Raw genomic sequence first — 15,119 nt, 5'->3', positions numbered from 1 at the left:
ATGGGCCTGCGGTGCCGGAAGTGTGGACGATCGAATCACTTCGAAGCGATGTGTGGGGACTACCACAAGGAAAGGCGAGGTGAAACAACGAGATCATCTCGCTCAGACGCAAGAAGACACCACATCCGGGCTGTTCAGGGAGAGCCTGTGCGGTCCCCAAGCTCATCGCATTCCAGCCGAGAGTCACGCAGATCGCATTGGGAGCGCAGATCTCCATCCCGGGAGTCGAGATCATCATCCTCCAGAGACTCAGCTTACACGGTGGAATACATAAATATGATCGCTGACCCTGACCAACTCAAAAGGTATCCACGCCTAGACATAAAAGTGGGGAACCACTACACCAAATTTGTAATGGACAGCGGGGCCTCGCTGAACTACATTCCAGTTACAGAATATGAGAAAATGATTCCAAAGCCTCCATTGACTTATGCACCAGTTCGTGTCATCACGTGGCTGTCCAAAAAACCACTTCCTTGTCTGGGCAAATTCCACACGACTCTCACGCATGACAACATCTCCATATTGGCAGTGATACACGTTATCAAGGGCCCTGAAGCTGATTGCCTACTCAGTCTCCCCACTGCAGAGCACCTTCGTCTAGTGGAAATCCTGTTCAAAGTCAATGACAATCCTGACTGCATCAGCAAGTTTCCCAAGCTTTTTCAAGGCCTAGGCAAGCTAAAAGGGTGTCAAATCCATCTGCACATCAACGAACGGGTCAAACAGGTTGCACAGCACCCACGATGTGTTACATTTCATCTGCAAAGTGCAGTTGAAGACGAATTGCAGGAACTCTTGTCTGCAGACATCATAGAGCGGACAGATGGTCCAACCCCCTGGGTGTCCCCGGTGGTCATTGTACCTAAGAAAGGAACTCCCAACAAAGTAAGACTATGCGTTGGCATGCGCCTGCCGAACACTGCAATTGAAAGGGAGCGACACCCTGGACCACATCTTAGCGACATGATTGCTGCGCTGAATGGCGCTAAAGTATTCTCAAAGTTAGACCTGAACAAGGGCTATCACCAGCTTGAATTGGACGTCAACTCTCGCTATGTCACTACGTTTGCTACTCACCTGGGACTTTACAGGTACAAACGGCTGAGTTTTGGTGCCTCTTCTGCTGCTGAGATCTTTCAAGAGGCGATCCGGCAAATTATTCAACACATTCCCAACACCTTGAACTATAGTGACGACATCCTGGTCTACGGATCCGATGTTCGTGAGCATGACATCGCTCTTGACCGTGTCTGTCATGCCCTGTTGGAGGCAAACCTGACGTTGAACAAGGAGAAATGCGAATTTCATCAAGCGACTCTGAAATTCTTTGGCCACGTCTTCTCAGATGAGGGCATGAAGCCAGATCCAGACAAAATTGCAACTCTAAACAACACCAAGAGCCCGCAAGATGTCAATGACTTAAGATCATTCTTGGGGATGGCCAGCTATTGTGCCCGCTACATTTGTGACTACGCAACCATTAGTCACCCTCTTCGGGCCCTCACCAAACAGGGTCGACCATTCGACTGGACCCCTGACTGCGAGCGAGCATTCAAAGACATCAAGCGTGCTGTGGAATCGGCTGATAGCCTCTCGTACTTCAACCCACAGCGGAAGACTGAGATCACGGTCAACGCCAGTCCCGTTGGCTTAGGGGCCATCCTGGCTCAGTATGATCATGACTCTGACCAAAGGCGGATTGTTGCCTATGCCAGCCGCAGCCTATCCGATCCTTAGAAGAAGTACTCACAGCCAGAGAAGGAGAGTCTCGCCGTGGTGTGGGCGTGTGAACACTTTCATGTTTTCATTTATGGCAAACATTTTACCCTAATCACGGATCATCAGGCGCTAGTCACCATATATGGCAACCCGAAATCCAAAATGCCTCCGCGAATTGAGAGATGGGGTCTAAGGCTTCAGGAGTACACTTTCACAATTGTTCACAAACCGGGGAAGGCGGAGAACCCGGCTGACTACATGTCCCGCCACCCTCAGCCGTCCTCAGAATCTAAACCATCGATCGCTGAGGAATACATCCACTTCGTGGCTGACCAGGCATTGCCACCTGCCATCCCCATGGACGTTATCCGGGAAGCCACCGCCCATGACGCCATCCTGCAAATGGTGCTACACAGGATCCAAACTAACAGATGGAGATATAACCCGCAGGAAGAGGACACCGACCCCACAATCCGGAAAGAGATACAAGCATTCCGGCACGTCTGCGATGAACTGTCAGTCACCACTGACGGAATCATTCTACGAGATCATAGACTCGTCATTCCAAGTCAATTAAGGCAGGGAGTTGTAAATCTGGCCCATGAAGGCCACAGAGGAGTAGTATCCACTAAGCGCGCGTTGAGAGAACGTGTCTGGTTTCCTTCTCTTGACCAAATGGTGGAGGATACATTGAAAGACTGTCATCTCTGTCAACTGACCAGCAAAAGCAATCCTCCGGCACCACTGCAAATGACCGTCTTACCCAGCGGAGTGTGGCAAGAAATTGCCATGGACTTTTATGGACCACTTCAATCTGGAAAGTATGTGGTTGCCATAATCGACGAGTATTCCAGATTTCCCATCGCCCAAATAGTACCGTCCACCAGCGCCTCCTGCACACTCAAGGTGCTTTATGAGGTATTCGCAACTTGGGGTGTCCCCAGAGAAGTTAAAACGGACAATGGGCCCCCATTTAATGGACACGAATTCAGTGCATTTGCAAAGCACATGGACTTCAAGCACCAAAAAGTTACACCACTCTGGCCACAAGTCAATGGCACTGTTGAAAGGTTCATGGCTACCATCAAAAGGACATTCCAGCAGGCGACAGCTGAGAAAAAGGATCTACAGGCTGCCCTGAATGAAGTTCTCAGGGCTTACAGGACAACTCCTCACTCCACTACCGGGCAATGCCCTGCGACCCTCATGCTAGGGCGGACGATGAGAAATCGCATCCCAACATGGGAAGGAGCCCTGCAGGAGGCATTGCCGAGTCATAATCACCACGAAATGGCCGTGATCGATAGACACAAAAAAGACAAAATGAAGACATATGCTGACGCCAAAAGGCGAGCGAGGTCGCCATCCCTGCATGAGGGAGATCATGTCCTCGTCAAACAGGAGCAACAGAAGAAGACTGATTGTCGATTCCGTGACAAGCCCCTGTTGGTCACCAAACAAAAGGGTACCATGCAGACTGCGGAGTCCGAACACCGTCGGATCACCAGAAATGTCTCTCACTTCAGGAGATGTCCCCAAGACACGGAGGAGCCGGTGATAAACGCAACCAGCACTCCTGCAGTTGCGGAACCTGATCATGGTCACTCAGAAAACACAGGCCAGCTGGATGGGCCCTCGCCAAGTAGGTCCACTGGGACCATGTTGTTGCGACCCCGTCGTGACATTCAGCCACCAAAGAGACTCATTGTAGAAATGGACTGAAGTTAGTTTATCTGTTTGCTTTATTAAGAAAGGGGGAGATGTGACACAGTTTACAGTCTAGTAGTTGGGGTGGGCGGAGCTAGGTGGGCTGAGGGGAAGAGGAGGGGTCAGGACAGGATAAGGGTCAGTTAGAGTAGGGATAGGGAGCAGAGCAGACGTAGATAATAAAGGTGATAGAGAATGCACTCCTATCGTGTCTGTCATTATTACAGTTAGTGGATGCGACACACTTATTTTCTAAATCTGGCCTCTAAATCTTGTGTCCATTCTGCCAGATCAGTGGGGGGAGGTGCAGGATCACTTGACTGTTGCTCCCAGCTGCAGACCGTCGAGATCATCTCTTCCCACAATATGTGGATATTGAAAAGACTTCTGGGGAAACCTCCCTCCGACTTGTTGTTTATTAGATTTGGTGGTGTCTTCTGAAACAATCCAGATCGCACAAAATATCTGATTTTTAAAATGAATGGTTTTTGATAATGAGTTAGCCTGATGCTTCAGCATCCAAACTTTTGCAGCACTTTCTAATACAAAGGGATATGGTTGGCAAGATTTTTAAAAATACGCCATGAGCAACAAAAATATGAAGGCACTACGGATCAACTCTTTTGGCGCTTGTGTGAAGCACTTTGAAAACACTCAGAGCAAATAGATAGGCAAACAGCGCACTAAAAATGATAAAAAATTCTAACTACTGGGCTGAGCACTGCCCCTGCTGCTTATGTCCTCCGTACAAGGCATCATAGAGGCATAGCACTCTGTTGTGCAGTGGCGAGGAGAGCAGCTTCTGTCATAAGGACTTCATGATGCTGTCCTGTCAGCCAAAGATGCACATTCAGACACTCAACTCCAAAGCTCAACTGCACAACTGTTCAAAAAGTCTCTAGGATACTGTCAAAGAGACCACCAAGTGGGTTGCACACTTAGGGGCAGATTATAATGTCGGTCGGAAACTCTTCCGACCAACTCATCTTCGGAATCGGTTCCGACCGACTCACATTCTACGAGTCCGACCAACCGATTACAATGGTTCCGAACACCGTTCGGAAAGTCTCCTGTTGACTTCAATGGGAGCCTGTGTTTCAACTGACAACACAGGCTTCCATTGAAACAAGCATTTGCAATGCAATAGGTCTCGCATTAATTAAGTTTGAGTTATTGGCATTGCTAAATATTGCAACACCAATTGCAACAAAAGTCTATAAATTGTAGACCAAAAAAATGTGTATTTATTTTTGTAGCAATGGTGGAATGCTGCGCTTTAGATGAATCTGTTTAAAAGTAAAGTGCGCCATACTGCGATTGGTACAATAGTTAAATGTGGATGCGTTAACAATTGATGTGTGCACTGATGGCTGGTGGTGTTTGTGCCTGTAGAAATTGTGCACTGATGGCTGGTGGTGTGTGTGCCTGGTGGAAGTGTGCACTGACGGCTGGTGGTGTTTGTGCCCAGTGAAAGCATGCACTGATGGCTGGTGGTGTGCCCGGCGAAAGCTTACAATGACGACTGATGGTGTCTGTGCCTGGTGAAAGTGTGCACTGATGGTGTGGTTGTGTGTGTGGTTGTGTATGTGGTTGTGTGTGTTTGGTATGTATGTGTGTGTGTGGTTGTGTGTGTGTGGTTGTGTGTGTGTGTGGTCGGGTGTGGTTGTGTGTTTGTGTCTGTAGTTGTGTGTGTCTGTGTGTGGTTGTGTGGTTGTATGTGGTTGTGTGTGTGTGGTTGTGTATGTGGTTGTGTGTGTGGTTGTGTGTGTGTGTGGTTGTGTTGTGTTTGTGTGGGTGCTTGTGGTTGTGTTTGTGTGGGTGCTTGTGGTTGTGTGTGTGTGGTCGGGTGTGGTTGTGGTTTTGTGTGTGTGGTTGTGTGTAGTTGTGTGCTGTGTGTGTGGTTGTGCATTTGGTTGTGGTTGTGTGTGTGTTGTGTGTGTGGTTGTGTGTGTGTGGTTGTGTATGTGCGCGGTTGTATGTGTGGTTGTGTGTGGTTGGGTGTGTATGTCTGGCTGTGTGTGTGTGTGGTTGTGCATGTGGTTGTGTGTGTGGTTGTGTGTGTGGGTTGTGTGTGTGTGGTTTTGTTGGTGGTTATTGTAAGTGTGGTTGTTGTGTGTGTGGCTGTGTGGCTGTGTGTGTGGTTGTGTGTGTGTGTGGTTGTGTGTGTGACAGTAATACTAAGAGCATCTCAAAATAAAGGAACACAAACATCAGGTTTGTGGAAAGAGAAAGCACATTGTAAGTCAAAAGGGGAGCAGCAAAGCATTAATACAACAACCTGTTCTTTGATGTTTGATGTTCTTTGAACGAGAACATCAAAGGGGCGCTGGTAAAGTGATCGCGGGTGAAAGTGACACATGTTCTTTGATGTTTGATGTTCTTTGAACGTGAACATCAAAGGGGCGCTGCTAAAGTAATCGCGGGTGAAAGTGATCTCTGGCGCTAAATGAGTATGACGAGGTTTGCCATTTGGCGCCTCTGCTCCTAAGCGCACGGCTGTGCACATGCACTGTAGCTCTAGGCTGGCTATGGTAGCATTTTTTGAGCCCTCACTAAAAGTCTCGCCAGACCAGTGCATGTGCTGGGTCAGGCGAGACCTAAAAAGGGGTGGTTGCAAAAAACCTTGCACCCTCTCGTAGGGACCCCATTGTGCTTGCTACACTGTGCATGGTTTTAAAGGGGTGGGGTCCCTTGGGTACTCCGACGGGCCCCAACCGGAGGCCCGTGAGTGAAGGGGGTCTGCTATGGGCCCCCAAAGTCAGATTCCGATAGCTGGTCCGTGTCGGGCAGACCAATTCGGAAAGGCTGTCTGAAGCTGACATCGTAATGGTCGAAAAAATGCGGTCCATAGAGATGTACGATTTGGCCTCGACTGACTCTTAGTCTCTGAATGCCGGTCGTAACCGATTCGGACTGACCGCACGGTTACCTTTGCATCGTAATAGGTCAATCAGTAAGATTTCAAGTCAGTCGGAAAGATAGGTTCTGAATCGGTTTAGGAGAATCCGAATGCCGTTTATAGCATTTTCTGACCGACATTGTCATCGCCCCTAAATCGTTTAATAAGTAAAATCTATGTTTGTGTGTGCATGAGTGGTTGTAAAAAAAAAGAACAAAATTGCTACTTGATGCCCTATCACCAAATCCTAGTAGGGCCAAAAATAGGACAATGTAATCATCCACAAAATGCCTTGTCATTGAGGGACAGCTCATTTAACCAATGGAAATCTATAAAAAATAGAGAGCAGCTAATGCTGAGGGGTACTCACACAAATACCTCTCTCTCTATAGAAGAAAAGTACTAAAGCACACAACAGAGTCCAGTAAAAACAAAAAAGTCTACTGACATATTAGATGTAGAGGTGAACAGTTTTTTATTCTTCAAGTTTTCCCCAAATCCCTGTTTCTGTTATAATACATCAAAGAAAAGGCAGCTGACTCGTGTTTAGTCACTAAGACTTTTTCAAGGCTGTAGATAATATGCATAGAAATGCTCACATTACTGTGAGTTTAGACGACAACTGAAAAGATGTGGGATATGTTCTTTAAAGGAGTGATATAGTCGAAAAGTCAAAGGATTATGGCTTACCTGTGAAAAAACTAAAAAATTAACGTGAGTTGAATAAAAGTCCTCTCAAAGGCGTGCTTGTGAAAGAAAGCATGCACCCATAAACTCGCAACTTAAACGCTTCACCGCGGGGTGCACATTCCATGACGGCAGTGCTTTAAATGGGCCAGTACTCACAGGTACTGAGTACCGGCACTTCTTTATTTTATCACTCTGAGTACCGTCACTTCTCGGCTCCCCAGGAGAGTACCGGTAATCATAAACGGCAGGCACATTGGCTGCTAGTGCTGGTGACTTGTCTCTGACAGCCAAGGCACTTGTGTAGCAGTGACTGGTGAGCTGAGCCCCCGCAGAACTATGAAGCGTGGGCTCATTTGCATAACGTCCGATGTTCACCATCCTGCTGTGTTGCAAACACAGGAATTCAGGAAGCCCCGTGATACCACAATTAAGAAAGGCAAGGAAGGTAACGAGGTTAAAATGGATTTAATCTTACCTGATTATTTTTCCTGAGTGTCTGCTTAGGTTTGTCTGTGTGCCTGGGGGCTTTTTTGGATATATGATGTTACAACGCGGACTTTTACTCCGCATACCGTTACAACGCGGTTTTTACAACGCGGATACTGTAACAACGCATGTATTTACAACGCATTTTTTTACAACGCAGGTACCTTTACAACGCAGACCATTACAACGTAAGTATTGGTAAGTATATGTTAATATTAATAATATAATAGTAACTTAATTTTAAAAATGTAATTTATTGTAATTTTAAATAATTTAATTTCCGTTAATTATTTTAAATTTAAATTAATATTACTTTATTTTTACCATGTACCCCTGTACCCCAGAAACTGAAAACTGACCCTAAACCCCAAAAATAAATTAAAGTAATTTTATGAAATATAATTTAAATTAATTAATGAAAATTAAAAAAAATATAACTTTATTTTTACCCTGTACCCCTGTACCCCAAAAACTCAAAACTGACCCTCAACCCCAAAAATAATGCAATGTAATTTAATTTAATTTATTTACTATTAAATAATTTAATTTAAAATTAAATTTAATTTATTTTTACCCTGTACCCCAAAAACTGAAAACTGACCCTGAACCCTAAAAATACCCCTTTACCCAAAAACTAAAAACTGACCCTGAACCCTAAAAATACCCCTTTACCCAAAAACTAAAAACTGACCCTGAACCCTAAAAATACCCCTTTACCCAAAAACTGAAAATTGACCCTGAACCCTAAAAATACCCCTTTACCCAAAAACTGGAAACTGACCCTGAACCCTAAAAATACCCCTTTACCCAAAAACTAAAAACTGACCCTGAACCCTAAAAATACCCCTTTACCCAAAAACTAAAAACTGACCCTGAACACTAAAAATACCCCTTTACCCAAAAACTGAAAACTGACCCTGAACCCTAAAAATACCCCTTTACCCAAAAACTGAAAACTGACCCTGAACCCTAAAAATACCCCTTTACCCAAAAACTGAAAACTGACCCTGAACCCTAAAAAATACCCCTTTACCCAAAACCTGAAAACGGACCCTGAACCCTAAAAATACCCCTTTACCCAAAAACTGAAAACTGACCCTGAACCCTAAAAATACCCCTTTACCCAAAAACTGAAAACTGACCCTGAACCCTAAAAATACCCCTTTACCCAAAAACTGAAAACTGACCCTGAACCCTAAAAAATACCCCTTTACCCAAAAACCCAAAACTGACCCTAACCCCTAAAAAAACCCCTTTACCCCAAACATATAACATTTAAAAAATAACTATATACTTACCAATACTTACGTTGTAATGGTATGCGTTGTAAAGGTACCTGCGTTGTAAAAAAATGCGTTGTAAAAACATGAGTTGTAACAGTATCCGCGTTGTAATGGATGCGTTGTAACAGTAGTGCGTTGTAAAAAATGCGTTGTAACAGGTGCACACCGGCTTTTTTATGTGAGGAAAAAAGTGAGAAAAGGGTGTGGTGGGGAGGGGGGGGATTCGAGACACTCTTGAGAGGTATATCAGGGAAATGTGTGGAACGCTTTTTGTGCACGTCTGCTTGTTTCTTTTTCTGTGTGTGTACGCTCGAGAATATATACTATTGTGCCAAGCAACAGCATATAACAGTATGGAAACTGTAAATATCATAAAACAAAGAAATGTTAAAACATCACGGCGTTTAGCTTTCCTTTTGTGAAACGAGTTAACCCGTTTTTTTTATAGAAACGCATTTCTCATCAGTTTTGAAATATGCTGCCACTAGTACTGAAGTTAATAAGTATAAGCATGTCTTGCCCTTAGTCCCGCCCCCTAGCCCCGCCCATTCACCGCATTTAAATGAGTACCTGTACTATTTTATTCCCATTTAAAGCACTGCGCCACGGTGCAGCGGAATTTGACCCGTGCGCAGATCGGATAGCCCCCGGCCGTCCGACACACACGCCCACCGTGACGTCGGACGGCCTGGGGACGTCCGACACATGGAAAAGGTTAAATGAGAATTTGGAGAGAACTTGAAGAATAAAAACACTTCTGTTCGGCTCTTCTTCTGATATGTCATTGGACTTACTATTTGTTTTACTGGACTCTGTTGTGTGCTTTGGTGCTTTTCTCCTACAAGTTCACCATTCTGGGACTTTGCTCCAGACCTGACTCACCACCCATGGTGGCAGGGTGTTTGTACCAGGATAGCACAAATATATGGACAGCCTTCAAAATAATGGAATACGACATCCCCTTACTCTGGCCACCTTTGGATGTGCCATATATAGCACAGCCATAATTTATATTTACATTAATGGCCTTCGAGAGATATTGGATCTAGATTCTTTTCACTCCATTCTATGGCTCAGACATATTAAAAAATGGCTCTCAATTCTGGGCTTGCCCCAGTTGTGGGAGAATCCAGATAACTTACCATCATTCGCGAAGTCTATGGTGAAACGAGCCTTCTGGTCCTATACAACTAACAGGTTAGTGAACGAAAATAGAACTGGGTCCCTAATCCAAGAATTCTTAATCTTTAAAGATGAACCTTCCTTTGAAGTCTTCTTAGACGAAATAGAGCCTCCCCTTGCGAAGTCTCTATTTTTGAAATTCAGGTGTGGGAATCTCATGCTGAATTTCAATATAGAACGTTGGTCTAAAAGAAAACTGGAATGTCCAAATGCTACACATGGGAAATGTTCTATGTGTCTAGATTCTTGTACGGAGAATGAGGTCCACATGCTGTTTATATGTAAATCATATTCGAAAGCGCGAAAGAGATGGATCAAACCCATGTGTACTCTCCTAGGAACAAGATCTTGTATCACGGCATATAGGATTATTAAAACCAATACTTCCCAGCCTATTGTATTTAGTATTAGTAGGTTTCTTTATTCTGTGTATATTGCTCGCAGGAAATTTGGCCAGGTACTCTGAGTAGCAATCCTGTATATGCTTAGATCCCAGTTGTAAAATGAAATGAAGCACTTGGTGTTTTTTTTTTTTTTTAATGAGGATGTCGGAAATGAATTCTGTATTTTAAGAGACAATTCCTTTTTAAAGTACTTGTGTATGCACATTCTTATGATTCTTTGTTTTATGAATGTATATATGTGTGTCTTTTATGGCCAAGTGGCCGAAATAAAGAAATAAATAAAAAAAAAATATTTACATTACCTCTTTCTTTATACTTTTGTTGTTTTTGTAAAAGAAAATACTGACCTAAGAAATGCCTATCAGACAGCTATCTCTGTCTGTAGCCAGACCTAAGCGAGTGCAACTATTCTGGTGGAGCCCACAGTAGATTAAGAATTCCATGAGGAGAATAAACTGCATCTATAATAATTGAAGGGTTTGTTTTCAGTATATGAAATGCCTTAGTTCTCTTCTTCCTTCTTGTTATATGTTGGTCAAATGGTTTTGTTGGATTTTTGCCATCCTTTACTAAAACGTATCCTTGTTTGTTTTTTAGGGCGTTGAGCTCATGAAGGTGAGTCTGGAAGCACTGGATTCAGAATGAACAAATCCCATCCCTGTTTTCAAATGATTTGCCATATTCTCAACCACCTCTGACACTTCCTGCTATAACCTGCCCCACACACACCCACCATTTATGTGGGCAGTCTGGCAAGACAGATTGACCCACTAGTAGACATGTTAATGTGTCATGCTTGCCATAATCTGAGGTCATATTCCCATAGTGAATCGCAGCAATTGATCTACATTTTGGCGTCTGATTCATGGCCATAAGGACCAGCAGGTAGCAGCTGGTAATCCGGGATGTGCATAATTTGCTTTTGCATAATTACACAACATTTTTAGAAAAATTACACAAAATGCAAATTTGTATGAAAAACTCACTCGCCACAAAGAGTCATCGCTCGTGTTCTGGTCATTCACATCTTGTTGTGTAGTAACACTAACTTTTGATCGTGAACAGCACGTAATTCGATGAAGTAACTTAATAGAGTAATTCTGTGAATCTGGTTTATCAACAAGCGTAAAGCGAACTTGCCGCCATTATGTAAAATGTCAGTAGCGTAATACAAATTGTGCACAGCCTGCATGTAATCCAGATGGGCTGAAATGCTAGCGTTTATCAGCTTATGTTCCAACCAGGCAGAAAAACTAGCATTCAGGAGGCCTGTATTCAACTGCATATTTACATAGCAAATGACAACAGTCTTCATACAATCTGACAGTTGACTGACAAGCAGAGGGACTGCTGCTGGCTACTTATGCAGTAAGGAAGGGCTCCTGGAGTGGTTTACTTTGTTAGGGACTTAACACCCAGCCGCCTTTGATTTCTTTTAGTTATATTGCTTATATAAAGGCTGTGGTGTGCTGACTGTGCTTTAAGGTGTGGGTGGATGTGATTAGGCTACTGGTGAAACCTTTTAGCAAAAATCTGATATTAGCCATGCTGAGAGGCGAATACAGAGCACTAAAGCACTTGAGAGGATTTTTCCCATTTGGAACTCTGTATCATTGGAACAGGCAGTGGTGTAGCAGGGTTGTTATGAGCCCTTGTGTAAGCAAGGACAATGGCCCCAATCACTTGTTTTGTAGTGGACTCCTAACGACCTGGGCCTTGGTGCCACTGCACCTGCTGGACTACTGATAGCTAGACACCAGAGACAGGGTGCTTTTAGATTATTCAGTTTTGACTTGAAGCAATGCTTCAGTAATAAGGACGGTACAAAAGGGGTTGGTAATGGACGGAGCATCTGAACCAATCAAACACTCACACCCAGTCAAAAGATCTGGGTTTAATCCATCACCGTTCTTTAGCCCACTCTGCCACCCCAGTTCAGACATGGCTATATGCAAATCAGTCTGACCCTGTGCCTCATGGGAACAGTCCAGGCCGAACTGCCGAGCCATGCCTTCCCTGGACTGGAAAAAAGCTTCAGAGGACCGGTTTCTGGCATTCCAGCCGTCTTCAGCCCGGCCTGCTTGAATCCAGTGGCAAAGTGATAAGGACAGCTAGCCAAGGAACTTGCCCTTAATGCTATCGGGGCCTCCACGCCACACAATGTAACTCCAACCCATGCCGCACAATGCCAAACCACACCACACAGTGCCACTCCACTTAATGCCACTCCATTCCACACCCTGCCACTCCATGCCACATCACTCAATGCCACTCCACATAATGACACTTCACACAAAACAACACCACTGCACACAAAAAGCCACTCCACTCCCTCCACTCAATGCCACTCCACTGCATACCCTGCCACTCCATATAAAGCCACTCCATTCAGTGCCACTGTACTGCACACCATGCCTCTCCATTCAGTGCCAATCCACTCAATGCCACTCCACTGCATACCATGCTACTCTACATAACGCCACTCCACTCAGTGCCACTCCACTCAATGCCACTCCACTGCACACCATGCCTCTCCATTCAGTGCCACTCCACTCGATGCCACTACACTGCATACCATGCCACTCCACTCCACATAAAGCCACTACATTCAGTGCCACCCCACTCAATGCCAATCCATGTCACACAGTGCCCTTCCATTTCACTCAATGCCACACCACTTCACACCATTCCACTCCACTCCAACAAAGGCAACTTATCTCTCACATGCTTTTTTATACTTCATGTTCTTTCTGCAGTAGAGACACAGTCTTTGCAAAGGGTGATGGCTCTTGCAGTAGGTATCGGCAATGCTGGTTCCAAGCGGGAGTAACCCAACCAGAGCACAATCACATGTAAAACCTGTGCCCTTTGCTGGCACCAACTGTCCTGCAGTAGCACTAAGGGAAAGGCAAAAGGGGCAGGCTCTGCCTAAAAGTTTAACTCCCTTTAACAAAATCTGGGACTCCTCCACATGTCCCCACCCTTAACCCAAATGGCTATGCTCAGGAAGGACTAATCCACAACCCCCTGCCAAATATTTTACCATAGAATATCAGTGCCTAGGGTTAAACCCTTCAGGAGCACAGGCGATAAAACCCTACAGTCTATGGAGGCTGTATCCCAGCCTCCTTCTTGTGCCATACGAAACAGGGAGCTCTTCTCAGCAGACCTACACTCACATCCACATGAAGTCCTCCTCGCACAACACGCATTTGACATGCACAAGGGATATAGTACAAGAGTCTGGGTGTCTCTTACAAGAAGAACTTTAGACAAGTCAGCAAGGCACCACAACCATTCTTATTCATTTTGATGGAGGTCTCGGAATGACGAACCTCTACCTCTACCTCTACTATTTAGTGACTCATCCTGGGCTTCTCCTCTATCCAGGGGATGCTTTATGGGACTACGGTTCCTCGTGCTCTTCCCGAGGTCACACACGGAGCATTCTTGACTTGGCATGCATCATTACGACATACTCAATGGGTGGGCAGGCTGACTTGCTACACTCCTTTGTGGTGTGGCACCAGGCTTTGCGAAGTTGCCTCCCTGTCAGGGTTCTGACAATGGGACCTCATCGTAGTATCCTTGTTGGGTGACGTCTGGAGCGGTACCCATATCCGATCCTTCCAAAATTTACAGGCTAGGCATTCCCTCCATCCCTCTCAATTCTTCCGCTACTTACAGCTGCACCACGCTCTTCACTCCCACATTCCAGACAGCAGGTCTCTGCTCGAATATAACCTGCCTGAGGCGCAAGTCCTGACCGGGGATCTGGGGAAGGGTGGAGTCTCTCGGATCTACTTGTCAACAATACACCCAATTCCCATTCCCTGCTCCGAGAGAAGTGGGAGGGCTGGCTTGGGGCTCTAGAGGATGAGGATTGGAGAGACGCCCTGATGGCCCAAAGGACAATTTACATATCAGCAAGACTGTGCCTGGTCCAAGTCTATTTTTTGCACGCCGCCTATCTTACACCCCTGCATCTCCACCGCGCTGGGCTTCGGCCCGATGCGAACTACCCCCGCTGCTCCCACCATGCGCTGACTTTTATCATATGGTGTGGCTCTGCAGTGCAATTCAGGGGTATTGGGAACTGTTAAGACAAGACCTGACAGGGGTCCTGGGCTGGGAGGTGCCCCTTGATACCATGCGTGTTCTGCTGGGCGTCACTGACGGTCTGGACAGTTCCAGGGCTGAGAAGCTCTTCCTCAATATGCGTTGGTGGTTGGCAAGAGGGACATCGCTGCTCACTGGCTGGATACCGCCCCTCCCACTCTAAAGCGCTCCTGCCGGGGGGTGGACTGGTGTGCTGCGCAGGAGCGGCCTCTATATGTAGCCAGGGGTTGCCCTGAGAAATTTCATCGCATGTGGGGGAAATGGGTTGGGGTACTCGACGAATGAGATGATGTGGTCCGCTCTCCAGGTGCATGTGGTTATGCTATTCTGGATTTCTTTCTGTGATCTTGATGTCATTGCAATATGTTTTTCCCCTATCCTGCTAATGTACTGAATGGGGCTGTTTGTTGTTAAAGTCAAAACTCAATCAAATTGATTGTAAAAAAAAAAAACATTCTTTATCCGAGAAAAGGGACTGTTCAGGGCTAGAATTATGAAAACAGTATGCTATCACTTAATCTCCACATCCTAGGACGTGGGCAATAGTCACATGTTAGCCTGAAAGTACTCTTGGTGTGCTCCACCAGGTCTCAGAGTCCGATCCAGCCTCTGAATGTCAGATTGTTG

At 45.5% G+C, this 15,119-nt stretch overlaps 1 protein-coding gene across 1 annotated transcript in view; it reads left to right on the top strand.

Moving 5' to 3' along the window:
- The window catches only part of LOC147705870 (arf-GAP with SH3 domain, ANK repeat and PH domain-containing protein 1-like), a 1,082,966-nt gene that overhangs the window by 665,875 nt on the left and 401,972 nt on the right, over positions 1 to 15,119 (top strand). Inside the window, exon 12 of the mRNA XM_086932322.1 lies at positions 10,971 to 10,988. Coding sequence (XP_086788448.1) covers positions 10,971 to 10,988 — 18 coding nt within the window. The remainder of the gene's footprint in view (positions 1 to 10,970; positions 10,989 to 15,119) is intronic.

This window comes from Lissotriton vulgaris, chromosome 7 (assembly GCF_964263255.1).
Source record: "Lissotriton vulgaris chromosome 7, aLisVul1.2, whole genome shotgun sequence".
Lineage (NCBI taxonomy): Eukaryota > Metazoa > Chordata > Amphibia > Caudata > Salamandridae > Lissotriton > Lissotriton vulgaris.
This window is presented reverse-complemented; position numbering and strand designations above follow the sequence as displayed.